The sequence below is a fragment of the Trachemys scripta genome, chromosome 5, assembly GCF_013100865.1.
Source record: "Trachemys scripta elegans isolate TJP31775 chromosome 5, CAS_Tse_1.0, whole genome shotgun sequence".
NCBI lineage: Eukaryota > Metazoa > Chordata > Testudines > Emydidae > Trachemys > Trachemys scripta.
Genome location: NC_048302.1, coordinates 21,117,335 through 21,140,219, shown reverse-complemented (window position 1 = coordinate 21,140,219; position 22,885 = coordinate 21,117,335). Strand labels below are relative to the sequence as shown.

Below are 22,885 nucleotides of genomic sequence, written 5' to 3'. Positions count from 1 at the left end.
CATGGGGCAGGCTGAGGTGGAAAGTATACGGTGACCGGTAAATGGCTTGGAACAGGACTTTAAAAAGAGGTGTTCATTAAAGGAACGGATGGGGGTGCGGGGCGGGGACTCCTATGATTGGTACGGCAGGAAGCCAACCCCCCATTATAATAGCCCACCTGAACCCTCCTATGGTGGGAGGCAGGAGGGGGGGGGCGGATGGTAAGGTCCCGGCAGTGGATTTTCTGGAGAGACCTGAATGGAAAAAGAAGGGGGATCTAGTGGAAGCCCTGATAATTACAGAATAAATGGGGGGGTTACCTTCACTGGACACTGTTATCTGCCGGGTAGTCCCAGACATCTAATAATAAAGGTGTGGCCTGATTTAAACCCATGTCAAATATCTCCTGTCCTCCTTTCGGTATAGCCAGACACATGCTGCTCCAGCAAAGGAGCCCTTTCTTTACACAGAGTCCAAAGACTGTTACAGAAATACACCGGTATAGCCTCACTGTCGACGCCACTGTATCCACATGGCAGGGGGCAATTCCTTCAGGGCATGTCATTATAATGTCACAGACTGAAAGCAGGATCTTTTACATTTAAGTGTAACACCTTACAGTAAGTAGTGACCTTTTCTAGATTTGTATCTTTCATTAGTTCTTTTATGTGGCTTGCTTCATCTTAAATTTAAGTAGATTTTTCCATTCTTCTTAGCAGTGTTGTTACAAAAACACCGTTTGAAGACTTCACTTGGAGTGTACTTTACTCCTTCTTAGACTCAGATTGCCTTCTCCCAGTTATTTCAAATTGCTGGTAGTAATAGTCCGATGTACTAGTACTATAATACTTAGTCCTGCCGTGAGTACAGAGGACTAAACTGGATGACCTCTCGAGGTCCCTTCCAGTCCTATGATAGTACATGTAAAAATGCTAGCTGCTCAGTTATGATGAGAGAAGAGTAGAATATTTTTGTCTGATTATTTTGTCCTGGTAACACAGGGGTTCTCAAACAGGGTAGGGTCCCCTCAGGGGGTCGTGAGGTTATTACATGGGGGGTCGCGAGCTGTTACCATCCACCTCAAACCCCGTTTTGCCTCCAAGCATTTATAATGGTGTTTAAATATATTTAAGTGTTTTAAATTTATAAGGGGGGGTCGCACTCAGAGGCTTGCTGTGTGAAAGGGGTCACCAGTACAAAAGTTTCAGAACCACTGTGGTAACAAGTTGTAGGAACCAATTGAGTAGGCTGTATTATGAGGAACAATTCAGTTCTTGATCTTATTCTCACTGAAGTCCAGTGACAAAATTGTCCTTGACTTCACTAGGAGCAGGAAAAGACCCGATAGTCTGATCTTAAGACATTTGCAGTCAATGGGAGTCTTTTGGCTCAGGCATTTAGTCAATAGTTTCAGGAAGAAAATAATAGTTCAAACAACATTGAGGATCTGACCTGACTTTGGATTTCTGAGATTCCATTTTACACAACAGAATTTAATGAGACTCGGAGAGAATTTTTACCCCTTGGCCTCATGCACAACTCCCACTGAAGTTAACTGACAGAATTTGATTCTGATGCTTACGTGGAAGAGAGAATCATGTTAACTCTATAGACAAGCTAAAAAAGGATTAATTCAAAGTGTAAATGATCTGTTTTGTTTAAAAAAAGTGTTGTAAAAAGCATTCTCTAAGGACTTCAGGACTGGACAGAGTGAACACCAGATAGAGATTATGGAAAGGGCCAAGAGATGATGGCAGAGATATTTTAATATGAAGAAAAACAGAGCACAGATAGCATATACAGGCACCCATTTGTGCTAGTTTAATTTTCTGTGACATTCTGCTAGTCTCTAGTGCCTAGTAGAGGCCTCCCTGTAAACAGAAAAGCATGTTGTGTTTAAAATAAAAATGGATCATTCTTGATTAGTTTAAATTACTAAGGAGAAATGGTTTGCAAATGTCCAAAAAGCAGGTTGTGTGTACAATATTTCAACAGCATGAGATTGTCTGAGTTTTAGCATTTTCCATGTAAAGGTCATTATCATAAAGGGTCTTTCCCCTCTTTTTAGTTTGTTTATTTAAGAAATATGCAACTTCAACTGGAGTGTGAGAGTTTAAAATGTTATCCATGAGAGTCTCAAAGAACCTTTTAAAATTAAGATAGTTGCAGTTATGCCTGAATAGCAGTAACATATGTGCCAACTAGCTTCACAGCTTTAAGGGGCTGTTTAATGTGTACAGACAGTTATATTGTGTTTAACTCCTTGGGCCTAGTGGCTAGGATTCCAGGGTATCGAATAGCATCAAAGTTTGTTATTTGGACTTAGGGGAGTAGAAATGGAATATACAGTGCTGACATTCTACAAACTCTGCATGCCAATTTTATGGAATACCACCAGGTTTATGCTACTTCTACAACATCAAGATGTGATATCAAGATTTCTACAAAGGATTCTATAGAATCACAACTATGTTAACTCTGTTGAATGGATCCTAAACATGGGTAATGAAGAAGGCGGAAGGGCACTGGTTTGACATTTTTAATTCTTGTCATGCTCATCAGCTGCTCCATATTAAATGGCAGGAAGTGAGGCTATTTGAAGCCGAATTTAGTGAACACCTCAATTGACACTTGTTTGGTTTTGATGGCTTGTTTGTTATGGATGTATTAGGAAGGAAGACCAACAAATTCCGAATTGCATTTGCCAAGGAATGCCACTATACAGCTGGCGAGCATATAGTCGCCAGAAGTTTTGGTGGTACCGTAACATTCCCATTGATGGACATAATGTGAATATCCAGCCAGACCATTTTAAGGACCTCCCAGTTTGACGACCCAAGTCAAACTGCAAGAAGAGTATGTCCCTTGGGAATTTGCCATGATGATTATGAGGGTCATATTGATGTGCCTGATCCTGTTCCTGCTGAAGACAAAGACAGAGCTCTAATCGAAAAAATGAAAATCAAATGTCAATAATTTAGAGGGAACTTTGCAGCTCAATAAAGAGCAGATTGATGGGCATTGTGAGATATGAGGAAGGGTTGCCTAGTGGTTAATACATTGGACTGGGACTCCGGAGACCTGAGTTCACTTTCCAACTCTGACTGGTGTGGAGAAAGTCAATAAGAAAGTGTAATTTACTCCTCATAACACAAGATCTAGGGGTCACCAAATGAAATTAATAGGCAGCAGGTTTAAAACAAACAAAAGGAAGTATTTCTTCACACAACACACAGTCAACCTGTGAAACTCTTTGCCAGAGAATGTTGTGAAGGCCAAAACTGTAACAGGATTCAGAAAAGAATTAGATAAATTCATGGAGGATAGGTCCATCAATGGCTATTAGCCAGGATGGGCAGGGATGATGTCCCTAGTCTCTGTTTGCCAGAAGCTGGGAATGGGCAATCATCAATCACTTGATGATTACCTGTTCTGTTCATTCCCTATGAAGCACCTGGCATTGACCACTGTCAGAAGACAAGATACTGGGCTAGATGGATCTTTGGTCTAACCCAGTGTGGCTGTTCTTATTATATGCTGGATAATGTATCAGACTGTTAATTTTTTGATTGCAGAGATTTTCTGGTTGTACTTGTTTTCTCTTCTTTCTCTCTCTCTCGAAGTTACAATAGAAGTGTTTGGTTAAATTTTCGAGTTTTCTTCAGTGCCATTATTTTATTGGTGTTAACAAATCATTCCTTAAGTGTAAGCTCTTTAGGGCAGGGACTCTCTCTCATTGTGTGTTTGTACAGTGCCTGCTACAATGGGCCCAACATCTCAGTTGGTTTAGGGATGCTCACCGGTGCTACAGTAATACAGATAATTAATAACAGCACAGTATTCCCTTATGTTTTATATTCAATTTATTTCATGCTGTCTCTGTATTTCAGATGTTCAGAGCCTGGTTCTCCTCTGCCCTACTTTTAGAGTAGTCATTTATAATTGAGCAAAGTGATTGTAAGTGACAACATATGCAGTGCAGCAGAGTATCGACACCTCATTGTGTTGCAGATCTTTGTAGTGACAATATACACAGTAACTGTATTATTGAAGTTAATAGCAAGAAGCTAGAGGTTTTGGCAGCTGGATAGGGAATAGTTGGGACTTTTGGCACTTGTGAAAGTTTGAGAACGTTTGGCATTATAGGGACCTCAAAACGCCAAGCAAAACAAACCATCTATGTAACACAAGCATACTGGTAGGTCTTTGCTCAGGCATAAGCCTGAACAGTGAAAGCAGATATTGCCACAATGGGATTTTTAATGGCTGATCCTTCCCTTATGCATTAAAAACCTTATTGTGTCATTCAGTGTGTCAAATCTTTTAAAAATGTAATTATTTCATGATAAACACACCCTTTGAAGTTGCGTTATTTCTTTTATGAAATGTGTTCATGATCTTTTTTCCTTCAGGCTAGGAGAGTTAGTGGTGGAATGATTATAAAAACTATCTACAGTAAACTGCATGGAAATTGGCTTTTCTTCCTCTAGACTTTCATGTTTCACACCTGGATACTGCATTTAAATAGAAATCAAACGCAGAGGCATCTCTTCTTTCCCTCAAGACATAATACTTTGCAATGTGTATAGAGCTTTACATTTTTTCAATGTTTTACAAACATCAACTAGTTTTGCAAAACTCCTATGAGTATCTACATAAGATAGGTAACCTTTTAACTAGTTTGTGAGCCTTCTAGTGGTGCTCACCGTATATTATGTTTTTACAAGCCATGAGAAACCAGAGCAGCAGCATATAGGTAGTTAGGCCTGGCACGTTTGTTTTTCATTTAGTAAACTTGGTTATTTAGAACCCAGCAGTGCCATGTTTCTTCACATTGTATTGTTGTATAAAGAGCCAAAGGCACAATAGTAAGTAAAGTTTATTATATTTGTATTACAGATAAAGGGGAAAAGTGAGGCCAACAGGTGAAATAACTCGCCCAAGCATTCATTGTCAGCTACAAGATGAGAACATTGGAGTCTTGCTCTTAGTCTTATGTTCAAATGGTGACACCCATGTTGAGTATTTAAATCAAAACACTGAAGCTTTCTAGGGGGTTGAGTGCCCTAAAACTGTAGCAAAATGTAAACAAATACATGAAACCAGTGCTGATATTATGAGTGAGATTTTCAAAAAGCAAGTCCTGGAGTTTGCAGATCACATAGGAGCATGAGTTATTGTCCAAACTCCTCTCCGTTCTGTGCTTTGACTTTTGTAGTAATTGAGAAGCAATAACAGAACATAAACCTCAGCTCAAGCTTCTTCCCAGGGCCTGGCTACTCCTAAGAACTCCCATCAAGATGTCCTCTTTTCCTTTGACCCAAAGAGGCATTCACCTGCATTATAGAATCATAGCAATGTAGGGGCTGGAAGGGGCCTCAAAAGATCATCAAGTCCAGCCCCCTGTGCTGAGATAGGATCAAATAAACCTGGAGTATCCCTGTTATTAAAAACCTTCAATGATAAGGGTTTCACAGTCTCTCTGGGAAGCCTATTCCAGAACTTTAACAACCTTTATAGTTAATATCTAACCTAAATCTCCCTTGCTGTACATTAAGCCCATTATTTCTTGTCTTACCATCAGTGGACATGGAGAACAATTGATCAGTCCTCTTCATAACAATCCTTCACATATTTGAAGACTTTACAGGCGTCCCCCCAAGTCTTCATTTCTCAAGACTAAACATGCTCAGTTGTTGTAACCTTTCCCATAGGTCAGATTTTCTAAACCTGTTAGCCCGGGTGGAGATAATTGGGCAGAGTTCTAAAACCTGAATTCAGGGTGTCTCAACAGACGAGCTCTATCCTCCTGTATGGAATCCTAGAATCTGACATTGTTACAGTCAATAAACAACAAAATATACAGCCAAGGAAATGATTAACAGTCATGGCAGATACAGAGCCAGATTTTCATAAGGACTTTTTGCTGTGCCGACATAGGGAAGGCTTTTTTTATACTGCAAAAAACAAGCCATTTTTAGCCATGCTGGAGGGACAGGTGTATTTTAAATGTGGTCCCCTGAGATGTTTGTATTTGAGTGTTTTGATAATGTACTGAGACTTTACCTGGCCCTCCTATCAAAACCATATTATTATATGTGGTGTTTACTTGGAAATAGAGAGATCATAGACACTGTAAACTTAATGTCTGTGGAAATTCTCAGTTTAAAGTGGGTAATTATGTAATTTGTTTTAAGGTAAACATAAAACTCATTGGAAAGCAATATGATAATTTATTTAGTCCATGGGAACAGAACAGATAGTAAGAATATAAAGAGCGATGGATATAAAAATAAACAGTAGGCCTCAGAGACATTTTTAATCTCCAAGTAAGAAGAAATTTGAACCAACTGTGGATGGGCAAAAAAAACAAAAATCGTTGATATGTTTTGAACTAGACAAAATAGATTGTTTAGCCAGTAAACTGCAGCTGTGCTGGCTGGAACCTTTCTGAAGCATCCAAAACAGTTGGAGCTTTTTTAGGTTTTTCCACTCTTTGATTAATATGAATACATGAGGCAATCTAACCCTTTAAGTATTCTGATATTAGACCCTTCAATTTGAAAAATGAGACAAGTGGCCACAGTCCTGTCATTGACAGGGAATTAGATGATGTGAGAGAGCACATAGCAGCATGGCTTCAACATGCTCACAGCCAAAGCCACTAAAAAACATTTTATTTTCTTCATTTCAGAGGAGCAACATGATAACCCAGTCAGTCGTATATGTTACAGAATTTGAAGTGTGTGGCTAAATATCCAGGCCACAAGAAGATAATGAATAAATATACTGACACTTCTGTAAGAAGAAAGTCAAACACTTTACTTTTATTCAAGTAGTTGACTTTGATCTGTAATAGCTTACTTCTGCCACAGTACCATTTCATTTGTTCTCCTGAGTCCCAGACATGCAATACGGAGCATCCTTGTTCAAAGTTGATGTCCCCAAATACTTTAAAGTTGTTTCTGCTTTCCATCTTGTCAAAGTCATAATTTGGTATCCTTAATCAAAAAAAGGCTGACAATCAAAATCAATCTTAAGCCAAATCTTGTAGTGCTATAATGCATGAAACAAGGACATTATAAGAAGCCAAATGCATTATATAAAAATTGAGCCAAATAAAACCTATCTATTTTTACATCTTCTAAAACTTGTAAAAATGTCTGCTGTCAGTCAAGACAGATGCTTAGAAGCACTGTTTTTGTTTGCTTTAAAAATCCATAATTATATTAAGTCTGGGGGTAACTTAATTGATCTGCTTTGCCAATAGAAATGGTTCTTCAACGCTGCTCTCATTTTCTGACTTCTTGGTTATGTGCCTTGTCTTTCTCTCTTGCTTCCCTCTTCTCTTCCCCCCCCCCCAAAAAAAAGCTTTCTTAAAGCACCAATTTTCAAGGTTTGCGGGTGAAGGGAGAATGTTTGAATATGATTCACAACAAGAATAAAGTACTTGACACTTGATATAGGTTTATAGAAAGTGTTGACTAAAACCAGATTCAGGTATGTCTGTAAGCATGCATATAAATAGCAGGGGACCTCTCATGTGTAGTGTGTACTTGGGATCAACTTCTGCTAATCATGAAAGATTTATTTGAGGAATGCTGTCAGGCAGAGCTTTCCAATAAGAGATTGGATTCCTCCAGTGGTTTCATATTATGTTGCTCTGCATTGAATTTAAAAATAAATAAAAAAAAGACGTGAAAATGTGGATAGTATAGTCCATAAGGTACTTCTGAATTATCTAGAATATTAAAATTACCTGCTCATCTTTGCTTTCCTTGGTCTTTCTAACTTTTGTACAGGTAGTAGTCATTGTGGCTAGACATCCAGTGGACAATGTTCCTAAAATAAGAGGGAAGATTGTGTTAGCAGTGCAGAATTCCCTCCCTTCGTACTGGGGCATTGGTGTGTTGCAGCTTCTATCTAATGAATAAATATATTGATGGAGGGTTGATAGCAGTCAGTAACTCTCTTCTTCCCAGTTATGGTAACCGTCAATCCTAACATCTGCAGGATTGTCATAGGTTTTACGGTTTCTATCATGTGTAATTTCAGTCACAGCCACTGTCCCAGAACTGTGGGATAGCTGGGAATGGCTGTAGAGCTGTGTTGTATGATTCTGTATCACAACAGCATCTCTTCTCCCAACTGTCCATGTAAGATGTGTTCCCCACCTGACTTCCCATTGACTGACCCCCGCAACAACAGCTGCAGTCGCTTCTGCCTCTGCTGAAATTGAGAGTGGGTGAGTGAAGAGGTAGGTTTCTCATCCTCGCCTTTTAAATCTGTTTTTTACAGTGCTGTGGCTGGTGGTTGATTTATCCTATGTTATATCATTACTATATGGTTGAGTGGGGGAAAATCTTTGTTTAAATGGACAGTGTTTCTCAAAGGTTTGGACTTAGCCTGATTTCCTGCAGAAGTTTTTTTTTTTTTTCCTTCCCCTTATTATAATATTTTATTAAGAATGCCCTTCCCATATTATCATGAGGTGAAAACTGTACTCCATCCGTCAAAATGTCTTGGTTCAGTGTATCAGAACTAGAAAGAAACAGGTCTAGGTCCTCTACATGAAGGGCTTTTCTCTTTCCTTGGTGAAAGTTACTGTGTCAGGAACCAGGAAGTACTCTAGGCAGAGCTCTGGCTCTTGACAGTGTCAAGCTCTGTCTTCACTGACAGACTACTTGTATTGGGGATGCATGTAATGTAATGTGGGGTGGAAAGGGGTAAGTTTAATTGTCAGATCCCAAATAATTTTATTTAAAAAACAGTAAATATTTAGTTTAGAGAAACAACAAGTAGTTCAGCTGTTTGTTAGTTTTTGTTTTCCCCAACTGCCAGCTCAGGAGTGTCTTTAATCACACGTGTTCTTTTATGTGCCAATTATGAATATTAAGAACTTTAAATACAGCCAAATCCTACTATTTCCATGTGTACCTATCTCTAGCCCCTGTCTCCTCACTTGGAATCCATGGTCTAAACACCAGGTGATTAACAGAAGAAACTGTTCGTTTTTAAAGTTATAAAACAGTTTCATAAACCAATAAAATCATTACAAGACTAATCCTTTGTAGTCTTAGTTAGCTTTATCTCATCAGTCCCTGTTGAAGTCTTAGGGAGTTTTTCATGGGGCTGGTTTCTTCTTGAGTCTTCTATGTTTTTCTTACCTGTTTGTAGAGTTCATTTGTAGAGATGGATAGGATGAACTGTGAAATTCTTGCTGTCTAAGAAAGGAATCAGAGGGGGGAGTATGTGGTGATCAGTTCAGAGTATTTTTATACCCATCTTCCTGTTTCCATGAAATTATAGGAAATAGTACCTCTTTCTGGGTTGTTCAGATTCAGAATTGGTTGTGTCACTCTTTGGTTGTCTCAGTGACTTTATGGTGATATCTTCTGCTCCTGGATATGCAATCCACCTAATGAATATGCCACATTTCTAGTTTCCCCTGGGGTGTGTGTGTGTGTGTTTTGGGGGGAAGGGGGGAGGGCAGGAAAGCATCAGAGAGAATTAATTTAACTTTAAAAGTTTTGTTTTTATTCAATCCATTTTCAGAGATATTCTTTCAGTTTTATTAGAGTTTGACAGGAAGTGAAATTCTGTAAACAGTAATGTTTTTCATATAACAGTTCTCAAAATAGTTCTTTTAAAATTAAGTTCTTAAGAGTGTCTTTAAGCTTAAATGGTCATCAAAGAAGGCATTGTCTTTTATTTTTACCTATCTCCTTGCCTTCAGGAGTTTGGTGAAGGATTGTTTAAGCAGTGCCAGATAATTAATTTCCCAATGAATATAAATATTTCTGTATTCAAATAGCTTCTTTATATTAGTACCAAGTTATAGCATCAAATGACCTTACTATATTTGTATATAAAACATCTTATTCATATAATTATGATATGTAGAAGTTAGGTTAAGGCTTGCATTTAGATAGAATAAATTTGGAAATATACATCTCAGAAAAAAATTATCCTATCTTAAGCACTTGAGAAACAAAAAATGTTTGCTCTTTAAGTGGAAACATCAGTTGGACATAACCAATAGTTTCTGCAATACATTTCCCACCATAAATGTTCTCCAACTGTAAAGAATGGAGTCTTTAGTGTATTTACAAAAGAAATCAATTTCAATAAGGATATTTTTCATTTTTTTTGCTTTGAAAAGAAAAGGTATAGGTAAATTTGGTATATGCCCACTTTACCTCCAGATTTATTGGTCTGATAACACAACACTAGATTCCCCACACACCCCAAAACACTAAAATTTTACATGGTTTGTTGTTTCTTGACCCATGCCCCTTAGAGTTACAACTTTTTGTTATAGCAATTAAGCATCTATTAGATATTTATAAAACACAATATATCTTTTAAACAGAGAACAAAGAAAATAGAATAAAACATTAAGCAAGGTTAAGTATTAAATATAACTTTTTGAGTCTGTATACACATTCTGAATTGATAATAAACACTTTATACCTATAAAGCCCTGGTTATCTATTCTGATATTTGCTTGTCCTTGGGAGATGAAATTTAGCTTTAACATTTTGCAACCTAACTAGCTAAACACAATTTGATATTGTTATATTTTTAAGCATCCTGGCTATAACATTCTTGTAGCTACATCTTAATATTCAGTAAAAGCACAGCCTTGATTGTAATGAGATAATAAAAATAAGTTATAATAATTTGATATCATTTTTACATCAATATTGAGGTGTCTTACCTACAGCAGAGGCTTTTGCTGCCTTAGGCAAACCGCAGATGGGCCCATTGCCCTGGTTCATCTGACTTATCCTATCCCATTATGTCTGTGTGCCTGTATGCATGTGTTTTCATAGATCTATTTAATTTAATAGTTTGACAATAAATTTTTATTCTGAATAGTGAAAAAAGGTAGCTCATGTTTCTTCCTTTTCTTACATTCCTTTTTTCGTTCTCTCTCAGAATTTTACTTTATTTTGTTTCTTGATGTTAGTGTTTGTAAAGACGTTCATGTTTTTCACAATTGGTACAAATCTTCTCTCTATCTACTCTTACCAGCTTGATGCCAGTAGTCCCCCTTGTGCTTCTCCTGTAGTAATTCCTGGTGAAACATTGTCTGTTTTTGTTTGTTTGTTTATTTTTTAAATTAATATAAAGCGTGTCATAGGTGTTGTACACAGAATTTGAGATATAACTATACATCTTTTTACTCAAAATCAGATTCAGTATGTTCTCCCTACCCAGGGGTGAAAGTAACTTACAGGACTTACCGGTACAGCCGGAGTCCTGAGGGGGGGCGTGGCCTCTCAAGATGTAAAGGTCCTGGGGCACCAGCTGTGGCTGGGAGCCCCACGGCCTTTAAATCAACCTGGGGCTCCCAGCTGCAGAGGTGGCTGGGAGCCCCCAGGGCTCAGGGGCAAATTAAAGGGCCTGGGGTTCCGGCCGCCGCGGAGCTCCGGGCCCTTTAAATCCCAGCCCGGCAGCCGCGGGAGCTCCGAGCCCTTTAAATCCCAGCCCCAGCCTGGCTGCCAGAGCTGCGGGCGGGATTTAAAGGGCTCTGGGCTCCCCGCCGTGAATCCCCGGCACGGTGTACTGGCTCTTGCCGGTATGCCGGACCGGACCGGCTTACTTTCACCTCTGCCCCTACCTACACTTCAATATCAGTTTCACCCTTAAGGAGGGAAGTGGTTCAATAGCAGAAGGTTTTTGCTTCAATTAATGAGTCATTTTCATTTGTGGCTTCAATAATTGAAGCAGCAAAAAATGATGCAGTAAGAGATCATTCCCTGTAAAACATGTCATTACATAAATACAGGCGACCTCTCATTGAACTGGAAGAAAACATACACTCAACTATGCTATGAAGTTATTTTAGTGAAATGTTCTACCTCATTTTTGAGAATGTGTTTTTCAAAAATATGAGAGGACCTTAAAACAAACACAGCCCTCAGTCACAACCCTTGTATACTAATATTGGGGTCTCAGATGAATGATACTTGGATATAAACTTCACATTGCTGCATCACTTTTGGGAGGAAGAGAGGGAGGAAATTGACTGAAGTTTGGGAAAGCCAATGCCTTACCTCACCTGATTTTGTGCAGTCTAGTGAAAATGACATTTTTGGTTTGTTTTGTTTACTTCAGAATAAGAGGTAATAAGAACAAATGTTAGGGTAAGGAGAGATGTTTAGCTATTACATATTTATGAAAGTCACTTGGAAGTTGATCTTTCTGCTTTGTTGCTTGGAGCTTTACTTTAAAATCTTAAAATTTCAGAGAAGCATGATTTAAATAGATGATATAATCGTTGGTGTAAGGTCGACTTTCTGCATGATGTGTGGGAGGTCCAGACATGAAATTCATGGAATTTCGTAGGTTTTGATTGTGAATCTTTCTATTGTCATCTCTTAAACTTTTCAGAAATACTAGATACGTAGGCCAATGGCAACATTTCCAGACTCTATTTTGGAGGAAAATGTACTGCTCAGCATTTACACTTGGTAGTAGGGATTGGATCATTAGATTATTTAAAATAAAGTTTCCCCCAAACATACCACTTGCGTATGAAGTCACTGAAGTGTAAGAGCAACGCTGTTTTGTTACTCAGAGTGGTAGGGATGGAAGAATTCAAGGAAATACTGAAACTTGAATAATTTGTGTAAAAAACTTCAGAACTGGGCAGCTGGAGAGGAGTGGCTGTTAGCCAGGCACCCAGCTCTGAAGGCAGCGCTCCAACAGCAGCAGCACAGAAGTAAGGGTGGCAATACCATACCATGCCGCCTTCACTTCTGCACGGCTGCCTTCAAAACTGGGCAGCCAGAGAGTGGTGGCTGCTGACTGAGGGCCCAGTTTGGCAGGCAGTAGCGTAGAAGTAAGGTTGGCAATACCATACCATGCCATCCTTTCTTCTGTGCTGCTGCTGCTAGAGGTGGCTCTGCCTTCAGCGCTGGGCTCCCAGCCAGCAGCCGCTGCTCTCCGGCTATCTTGCTCTGAAGGCAGCACTACCACCAGCAGCAGCACAGAAGTAAGGGTAGCAGTAGCACAACTCCCTCCCTCTCTACAATAACCTTGTGACCCTTCTTCAACTCCTCTATGGGTCAGGACCCCTACAATTACGACACCGTGAAATTTCAGATTTAAATAATCAAAATCATGAAATTTACTCTTTTAACAATCCTATGACCATGAAAATGAGCAAAAGGGACCGTGAATTTGGTAGGGCCCTAATAATAAATCATGGTAACATTCTCTGTAGAACTTAGGAAGTTCTTTAAATACATAAATGGTCTTCATTCTAAAACACATAGTGTCATTGCTACTCCAGGTAGTTCAGTATTGACGCTGTGCTAACTTCTGAAGCACAGGCTGTAATGATGGTACAGTATTTATGGGAATTAACATAATAGCTATTCTTTGTTGGATTAGGAGGAAAGTAGGGAAAACACCCCATTTTTGTCCTCCGTCAGGGTATCATTGAAGAAAAACATGTTTTGAGGTTTACTCAGGAGCAGAGCTTGCTTGGTCCCTCACTAATGGCACCTTAACATAACTGCATTTAAGGCCCCAGCCAAGCAAAGTGCTTAAGCATGTGATTAATTCTGAGCACACGGGTAGCCCCATGAAGTTTATGGGAGTGCTCATACAATCAAAATTAAGTATATGTGTAAGTATATGTGCTTCGCTGGATAGGGGCCTACATGTTAAAGGTCTGTGCACAGACAACAGCTACATAAACATCCCTTTTTTTTTTTTTTTTTTTTTAAAGTGCTGTGCCTCTGTGGTGTTTTTAGTCTTGAAAACACTAGGTAGTTTAGCCATACCTGTGTGGACAGGATTCAACCAGAGAATGCTATAGTCTTGTTGGTCTGATAATCGTTCCACTTAGATCCAGAAATGCTGTTATTTGATGCATTCATCGTAAAGAATGTATCCATGATTATGTGAGGGGTGTGTGGGGAGGATTGTTTCCCTTGACTAATGTGAGCAATGGAGGGAGTTTGTTGGGGGGGGGGGGGGGGGGGGGGAGCAAAGGGCTACTTAGAGCAGGCTTACAGGGATTGGGCTAGACCATAATATTTCTCATGTCAGCGGATGCCCAGTTTATACTGTGAAAGAAAAATGTCTATATTCTGAACCAGTACTAAAGGACAACTTCCAAATTTGACTATAGCATGTTCTAGTCCTTTTTGTACAGGCAGGACCAAACTGAGTCATCAAATGTGGGGGTCTCAATCATGTTAAATAACCTTATTTTATCATAGTCAAGTATTCAGATAACTGTGGTTGACAAAATTAGACCTTCTCTGGATATAGAATTTTCTAAAGTGATAACACTTAGGGAGAGTGTTTGGAATCTGGAAAGGAAGCACTCAGGAAAAAAAATGAATATCAACTTGTACTGGAAAATGTGTCTTTGGGAAAAATTATCCAACTGCAGAGGATACTTGGCTATCTATACCTGTGAGCTGGAATTTCTGGTTCTCACTTTAGAATGCTATCATGAGGAGGGATGGGACAGACTAAGTGTGCTCTGGGCCAATGGAAGCTGATGTGGTAATTTTTTTTACAATGATGTCTTAACAAATTTTCACTTTATTTTCTATAATCAAAGTCATGCTACTTTGTGTTCACCTTTAGTAGTGTGGATGTAATGGGACTTAGGAGGTTTTTTGTTTCCAGAATTATCACTGCAGCCCATTATACTGTCTTTCTGTTGATACAGTACATACTGCATAAAATTATATTTGCAATATCAAGTTATCAGTTTTATTAAGTGCTTTTGTATCAGAACACATTATAGTGTTAAGGACTCTGATAGCCTCTTATTACTCAACAATTTTAATAAGTAGATACTTTGTAGAATTGCTTTTCAAGTATTGCACCCATAATTAACTAATTTAACTAGTATAAATCAGCCAAATATACGGAAAGAAGAGAAAATATAAGAATGGGTATTACTATTAAATTGATTTAATACTGATATTTGAAGAATGCTATTACTTAGGCAGCTTATGGTTTGTTGAATTATTGTGTAAAAAGATACTGCCATGCTTTGAAATCTGTTGAATGATGACATTTGTCTATTACTGTACAAGTGGACTTGCTCTCATATATGCTATACTATTATTACCTTTTAAATGTTTCTGAAACTTAAGTTGTATTATGAGGGCTTTCCCCACTCCCAAAAGACTAAAAACAGGAGATACTGCATGTGGTTTAATTAGGCTGCAACTTTATTATTAACTCTCTGGGTTAGAAAAAAAGCATACAGTGTAGGTAATTCGTTGACCATTTCAATATATACTTGGGGGCAGGAGGGCTTCCATCATCCCTCCCCCTTTCCCATCCTGATCCCCAGCCCACCTGCTGTTGGGACCTTAACATCTCTCCCTACTCAAATGAGGATTAAGGTGGGCTATAAAGGAGGGAGGTTGGCTCTCTTCCGTGCCATAGGAGCCCCAACCCCCTTCCCGATTTGCACTCTTTTAATAAATACTTCCTTTAAATCCCTTACCAGTCCATTTATCTGATCACTGTACCCCGTCCCTATAAAGTACCTGCACTAGACATCTACCCCACTGTGAGCTGTGATGACATAGCTTAACATTCCATGTTCGCTGCCAGTTAAGCTTCCCCTGGAACCTGTGGGGAAGGTGAAAACCTGCCTCCCCCACCCCCTTCATTTAGGCGAATCTGGCGGTGAGAGGAAAAATTGCTTCCTGGCCCCGCGAGAAGGGAGCAGCTAGCTTAGTGCCCACAGCAGATCCTGACCAAATGGTATTTCACCATTTCCATCAGTGGGAGGGTGGATGCTGGTCCAGGTAAAAGAGGGCTTCTCCACTTCTGCCCAACATATATTTCTATAAACTCCGGCACAATCACATAGCCAGCAACAGGGGTCAATTGGGGGGAAGGCGCAATCCCGGAAGTACAGCTTGCCTGGGGGTGGGAAGGTTCTAAGAGGAGTAGTGAGGGTATGTAACCAGGTGGCTTGCCCCTTAAGGGCTGGAACTAGCTTACTCTGATTACAGAGAGAGCCACTGCTGGTGCGCAGCAGGATGATTGCCCTCTGAAGAGCCCAGGCATCTGCAATGAAGTGGGCAAAGCTCAGGAAACTGGCAGAGTCTGCAGAGAGTAAGGAAAGCTCTTGAGGTAGGGACACCTGGAGACAGTATTCAAGCAGTGGAGAGATTGCAAAGGCCCCAGGAAGTAAGGCCTGGGGAGAGGAAGAGTTATGAATGGATTTTTTAGGGGGGAGGGGTCAGTTTTGTTTAGAATTTATTTTATATTAATAAAACCAGTCCCCATGGAGGGATATTTTTGACCAAGAAAAAGCCTCATTTGAACAGTCCAAGGGGAAACGGAGGCAGGCTGGGACACGCAGGAGGCAGCCAGCTCGGTTACAGTCAGATTTTTTAGAAAATCGGTACTCTTTCTTTCTCTCTTTTTCTCTCATTGACCAAATAGTTGACCCTGGACCTCAGAAACCTTTCCAGTGAAAATGTAATCGAAATTGATGTGTCTTCACGAAATGTGTTGGCTTGAATGAAACCGCGTACTTCAATGAGATAATTTTTGTTGAAAATGTTCCAGTCATCTCTAGACTATGAATCTCCCTTCTCATCCTTCAGAATCTGGCTTTGCTGGGTAGTATGCTGCTAAGTTCTCCATCTTAAAATATGTTTGTGGCATCCACAGAAGTGCTCGGTTAACAGAATCCTAAATCTGCTTCTGAAGGAGGATCCCGTGCATCACATTGCAATGATATTCCCATAGCACTCCTGAATCATGCATACTCACAGTTTGAGCTCACTGCCCACTTAATAAATGGATCAGTTGATACATAAGATAACAGTATCAGGAAAACAAATCTCCCAGTGAGAATAATACCATGATAACTCCATTTCCAAACAGCTGTCAGTGCATGAGTTTTGCACTTATAATCTGGATGTTAGTAGCTCAAAAGCCCAGTGAGGGAGAATATGACTCACCTACAATATGTTGTTTTGTTTTGCAGGAGAAAGCCCAACATTTACAGAAGGCTCTCGCTTCCCAAGTAGATAAATCCACACAGACTGAACTTGTAGGCCATGATGTAAGTAGCTGTATTAAACAGTATTTTTTTATCTTATTTATTGGTATTCAGACTTTGACCAGCCTATTGACCTCTGCTAGTGCAATGTCCATTTAATAGGGTTTAGTGGAACACTGTTCCTCTTTTGCTCCTAAATGATTCTCAAATGCCTTCTGCAACAGAAAAAGATAATTACAGCTACCTGACAACATTCCAATATCATACTAATTGCTTGTTTTACCAACAGCTCCAATATACTTCCGTTAGAATGGGCACGAACATGTCTAGGATGATACGTATTAGTACAATGTGAAATCTTTCAATATTTTTTTTTAAAAAGCATTTGTGCACTTATTAACAATGAAATTATGTTTGCAATCATCATAGATTAAGCAAGTCACTCTTGCATTCTGGTATGTGACAAAAGGCACACAACTTTGCAAAGAACTTGACATTAATATTTTAATTGTTGGGCATCAGCAGGGACTACTGCAAGTAATTTAATTGAAAATTAGAATTTTCTTCCTGGTGTGAAAAGAGCATCTTTATGCTCTGTGAAATGGTTTAAACTACAAACATGATTATAAAATGTGTCTGTCACTGGTGGAATATGGGGAGACAGTAGTTTGCTTATGCGTTGGAATTTTTTTATGCCTTGAACAATTATTGGTAAAGAGCATCTAGATGTTAAATCTCAAGCACAGTGTAGGTACAGCCATAGTATTTTTGTAACTCAAGCAGCTTCCTACCATACTTGCTGCCAAAGGGTGTCATATGCAGTAAGGCCCTGATTCTGGGGTGAGGTGCAGGCATGTGGATTTTCAAGCCTGTGCAGAGCCTCATTGAGTTTATTGGTGTTCCATGCAGGCTCAGGGGTCTGCCTGTGTACATCTCATTGCAGTATTAGGGCCTGAGTGTTTTCTCTTACACATCTATCTTTGTGAATGTCAAACATGAATATTTTAGTTACAAAACTCTATTATTATTTAAATCACATTTAATACTATGACTTCAACTCAATGAAACTACAGTAGTCTTAAATGTGTATTGAGATGTATAGTTAACCAGACAAACAATTTGAAGTTAGTCAGGCAAAAAATGTTTTGTATGTAAAACTAATAGCGCAGCCCCCAATTCAGAAAAGCCTTCCTAGTCAGGAAAACATTTAATGCATGTGTCCAACTGTAAGCAATGAGATTTGAGCATGTGCTTAAAAATAAGCACAGTCCTTAAGTGCCTTCCTGAATAAGGGTGGATTTAAGCACATGCTTCAATGCTTTCCTGAATCAATGTCACAAACAGTAACCTTCTCATTGAGTGTTAAGAAACTGTGTTATATAAGAAAAATGTTGGTCATGATTTATTATGCTTGCGCATCTCACTCTAGAACTCAGTTTTCATAAGCTTTTTAAAAATTTCATGTTTTTGGGGTTTTTTTTTTTTTTTGGAATAGTCATTTTTCTGCTCCTTGCTTTTCTCTGCCCTGATCTCTCTTTGTGAATCGGTAACAATGTCTGTGCCACCATATTCTTCTGCATAATTGTGAAATGAGAAAATCCATGGGAAATGTTGAAACCTGGTAACTGCTTCAGTACTTTGGGATTACAACAAATGCATTCAGCAAGGTGATTTTCATATGGTCAGAGTACTGGTACCCTGCACATTCTGATACTGTTTGTTGGAGGAAATTAGCTATCAGCCACAAAATGTAACTCTATCAAGTGTCTTACAATTCAAATTTGTGCATGCTTTCCGTTGAATAAGTGAATAGTATTATTTTAAATTCCTATGAGTTGATGTTAAGACAAACTATGTAATATCCGAAATCTCAGGCTACAGTGATCCATCTTCGTATCTGACTGGATTTTGCTACCAGAAGAGCCCGTTCTTTCATGTTTTATCAGATGCTGAAAACCTTTGCAAAGCTGTTTGTCTCTCCCATTCTTAAATTGAATTGCCCCTCTCAGTAAAATTGGAAACTTCTTTGTTCCTTTAATTTCTTGGCAGGGAGTTAAAAACTACCAAAAGCTAGGACATTTTGGGATCCCAAGAGAAATTGTTGAGATTCTAGAGAAAATGCATTTTAAAAGGAAAAATAAAAGTACTGAAGCTGCCCTAGTGACAGCTGATCTTCCACAATTTGCTGTATTTACTTCATAAATTATGGTGTCTTGTATACCGAAGATTACACTATCTCAGGAAAGAGATGCTTATCTTTAAGAGCCTGAGTTGCAAGTTAAGGAGTGCCCATAACTCCCATGAAAGACAGCACCTTGGCACCACGCCGCATCTCTCAGGTTCAGGCCACCTTGTGCCAAGTCATATTTCACTTGATACAATTAGCATTAATTTTAATCAAATAAGTCTTTACATTGTGTTTTATAGGATATACTTTTCATGGGAGGAGTTATCACAATTTGAAGGAAATCATTTTTTCATCTCCTGTAAATGCATGTAAATTAAATAAATTAAACTAATAATGAACCAGCACCAACTACTGTATCTCCAGGATCCAAGCCCTTAAGCAGAGGCTGAGCTTAGTGGCAGTGATGTACTCTGCCTCTGAGAGCAGTAAACTAGTGACATGGACATTACTTACTTCCCCTTCCACACCTCTTGATCTACAGTGAGTCAGCTGTGGGACATGATCAACTGAAATTCTTAACGAGGGACATCATTTGTGGGAAAACATATTTATTAGTAATTAAACAGTAGTTCCAAAAATTAAGCCATAATGTCTGTGTGAAATACTATCACTGTATGGTTTCAAATACAGATAACATGGATATAAAATACTTTATTGATTGATCTATGGATCATAAGGTTGTGTATACTTTAGAATACTTTAAGAATTCTCAGGTGGTCACATCAATAGTCACATTTTTTTGAGCAGTGAGTAAACAGTAAATCCAGAGTGTTTTTTTTTTTTTTTTGCTTTTGCTTTTTTTTTTTTTTTTTTTAAACAGCTGTCTCTTAAATAATATTGTGCCAACAAATTTTCAAGTTTCCCCAATGGTAGGTCCCTACTGTGCTGCGGTTGGCATCATCATCGTGTTTTTTCACATAACTTAATGTGACATGTCAACATAAACAGATGTGGAATTTTCTGATATGACACAACATAGCTGTCTGGAATGATTTGTCTTATACAGAATAGTTGGAGAAACTGTAATAAAGAGAACAAGATCATGGAGAAAAGTGAGATAATATTTTTCTTTGCATGAGTAAATTATGGCCATACTGATCTTGACTGTAATAAAGTTAGAGCCAAGTCATGAGGGGTAGGAGAGAGAATATGCAAATAAATAACTCTTCTTTTTACAATGTTCTATTTTATGTATATTCTTTTTATGGAATATTTTTCATTCACTTATTAGCTTTTGTTCCCTGTCTTACAAAGGATGCTTATTACAGGTAATAGTAGGTTCAGTTTTGTTCTCATTGAAGTCATTTGCAATTATACTCACATGCTTTGGTTTTGTATGAGGTTTTATTGAGCAAAATATATTCCCATTTAAGTGTCCCTGTATATCTATTGATATGTATCTGGGTATGCATTTGTGTATTCTGTTCGGATGTATATACAATAAAGTATGTGCGTGTGACGGGGGGTAGATGATGAGGGGGTGCATGTACGTATGAAAACGGAAAAAAAATACAAAACTCTTTGGTGCTAATATTACATTAAAGTTCTATGTTTAAACGCACAGGTCAGAGAATGCAAAAAGTTAAGATTCTCACAATAACATTAATTCACTACTGCAGTAAATATTTTATGTTGCGTATGTAGACTACATCTAATAACCTAATTAGTAACTGAAAATATTATATGTGCAATCTACATGAATCGTTGCTATAAAAACTTGATATATGAAATCACAAAAGGCAGTAATTAAGAAATCAATAGTCTAGTAGTAATAACTCACCCACTCTGTACACGTATAATACTGTCAACATGCGACACTTTTGCAGTGATGATGAGTTAGGGTTACCCTGAAGACCTTAACTTTTGCATTCTCTGACATTTTTCTCTTCAAACACAAATGTATTGTTGCATTACCATTTTATTTTACATGTGCTTTTTAAAAAGTAAACTGTATTAGTACTAAGTTCTCTCTCACTCTAGTTTATAATTAATGGAATCTTGCTCTATCGGCAGCATATCACTAAAATGTTCTAAAACACTAATCATTTCTTAAAGTAGTCTTTTTGAATACAGAATATATTATGGTATGGTATGGGATGTAGAGGTTTTATTTGCACTCTTCTTGGATGACCTATGTAACTCATTAATGGCTTCATATTAATGCTAACAAAACCTCTTTATGCCACCAGATAACTTAGTGTTCAATATATATGCAAATACAAGGATATATCTGACTGTAGGTACTATAAAGGTTTCTAAAATGATATTTTATTTTTTAAGGTCCACTATCTTATGAGTTACCATGGTTAAGAACTTGAGATTGGCTTGGGCTGCAAAATTTTGTTCCATATACTGAAGACCCCAGAGTACATGGATATGGGTGTCTGAATCAGTTTTGGGTCATGGTCTAAGTCTATTAGAAACAATCGCTCGGCCCCACTGAAGAGCTATGGGATACATACAGTGGTTAAAAGGTACTGTTTTCTAGCTTGAGCTTTGATGAGATATAGGAGTGTTCCAAAGTCTCTTGAAGTCAGTAGGGTTGTTCGGTTTGAATTCAGTGAATCCTGGATGTAGCCATATGGTACCTCAGTTGTCCATGACAAAATATTCCCTTTCCTGCAATTGAGGACATTGATTTTTTTGGTGGGTATGGCAGGAGGGTAGGAAGGAAAGGAACAAATTCAGAATGCAAGAAGCAACCCTGATGAAGAAGGATAAGTGGGGTACAGAGTTGCAGGTAAGGTAGCTAAATTAGATTAATTTAGTTCGTCTTTTTTGTCTGCAATGTACCATGTGGATATCACCACATGGTATATAGCATAATTATAGTTATAGTCTGACCATCTTAGAATGACCAGCAGGCCTGCTTCCGTTGAAGATAATACATGGGAGAATTATGGTCTGGCGATCCTCTGTTACTTGTAGACTGTTGGGGGACATATGTATTCTATTCCTTTTCCTTTTCTCCTGTTCAGTACTCTGGGAATTTACATAGATGTTTCCATATAGAAAGGCAGTAACAGTGTGTAAAATACAAGGAAGATGGCTTATCTGTGAACTGGAAGGAATGATAAGTGTTCCCCTGTTTTTTTGTTTTTTTTTTTAAGCTGTAGTGCCCAATGCTTAGTCCAGCTTCCATATCAATAAAACGGTGCAGTTCAGCTTGCCCCCCCCCCAAATCTATCCTTCATGATGAGGTACGGTAGCACTGCCCTCATTTGCTCACAATGACCATTTTGCTACCTCCCTAAATTGAAGTGAAATACTATCGTGAGAGTGTGTGAAAGAGAGAGAAAGAGAACTCACGTGCATGCAATTAAAGGAAATCAGGCTGGCATATAAAGGTTCAATAGGTTGCACACTTTCATTATGCTGCAGATTGACAGGAGACCTCAAACGTCTGTTAGTGCAAAATTTGTTCTGCTTTATAAGGCCTGTAGTGAGAATCATTTAAAAACAAAGTCAGAATCTCTCAAAAAGGTTTGTGAGCACCACAGATTTTGTGATGTGGGAAATTGCTAAATAAATGATGAATATGTCTTAAATAATCAATGCCAATTTAACCTCCTTCACCTTCCTTTGACTGCACAGGCTTATTTTATTGTGAGCTCAAAGAATGATTCGTGTGTCAGTTGGGTTATTAAAACAGGATGGAAGATGAATAGATACAGTCAAGTAGCAATGTAGCCAATTACAAGATTAC

General features: G+C 38.5%; 1 protein-coding gene across 3 annotated transcripts in view; it reads left to right on the top strand.

Annotated features, from left to right (window-relative positions):
- CCSER1 (coiled-coil serine rich protein 1) overlaps window positions 1-22,885 on the top strand; it is a 1,080,955-nt gene that overhangs the window by 665,928 nt on the left and 392,142 nt on the right. For all 3 annotated transcript variants that reach the window (XM_034771263.1, XM_034771265.1, XM_034771264.1), the window contains exon 9: window positions 16,977-17,054. In XM_034771263.1, coding sequence (XP_034627154.1) covers window positions 16,977-17,054 — 78 coding nt within the window. The remainder of the gene's footprint in view (window positions 1-16,976; window positions 17,055-22,885) is intronic.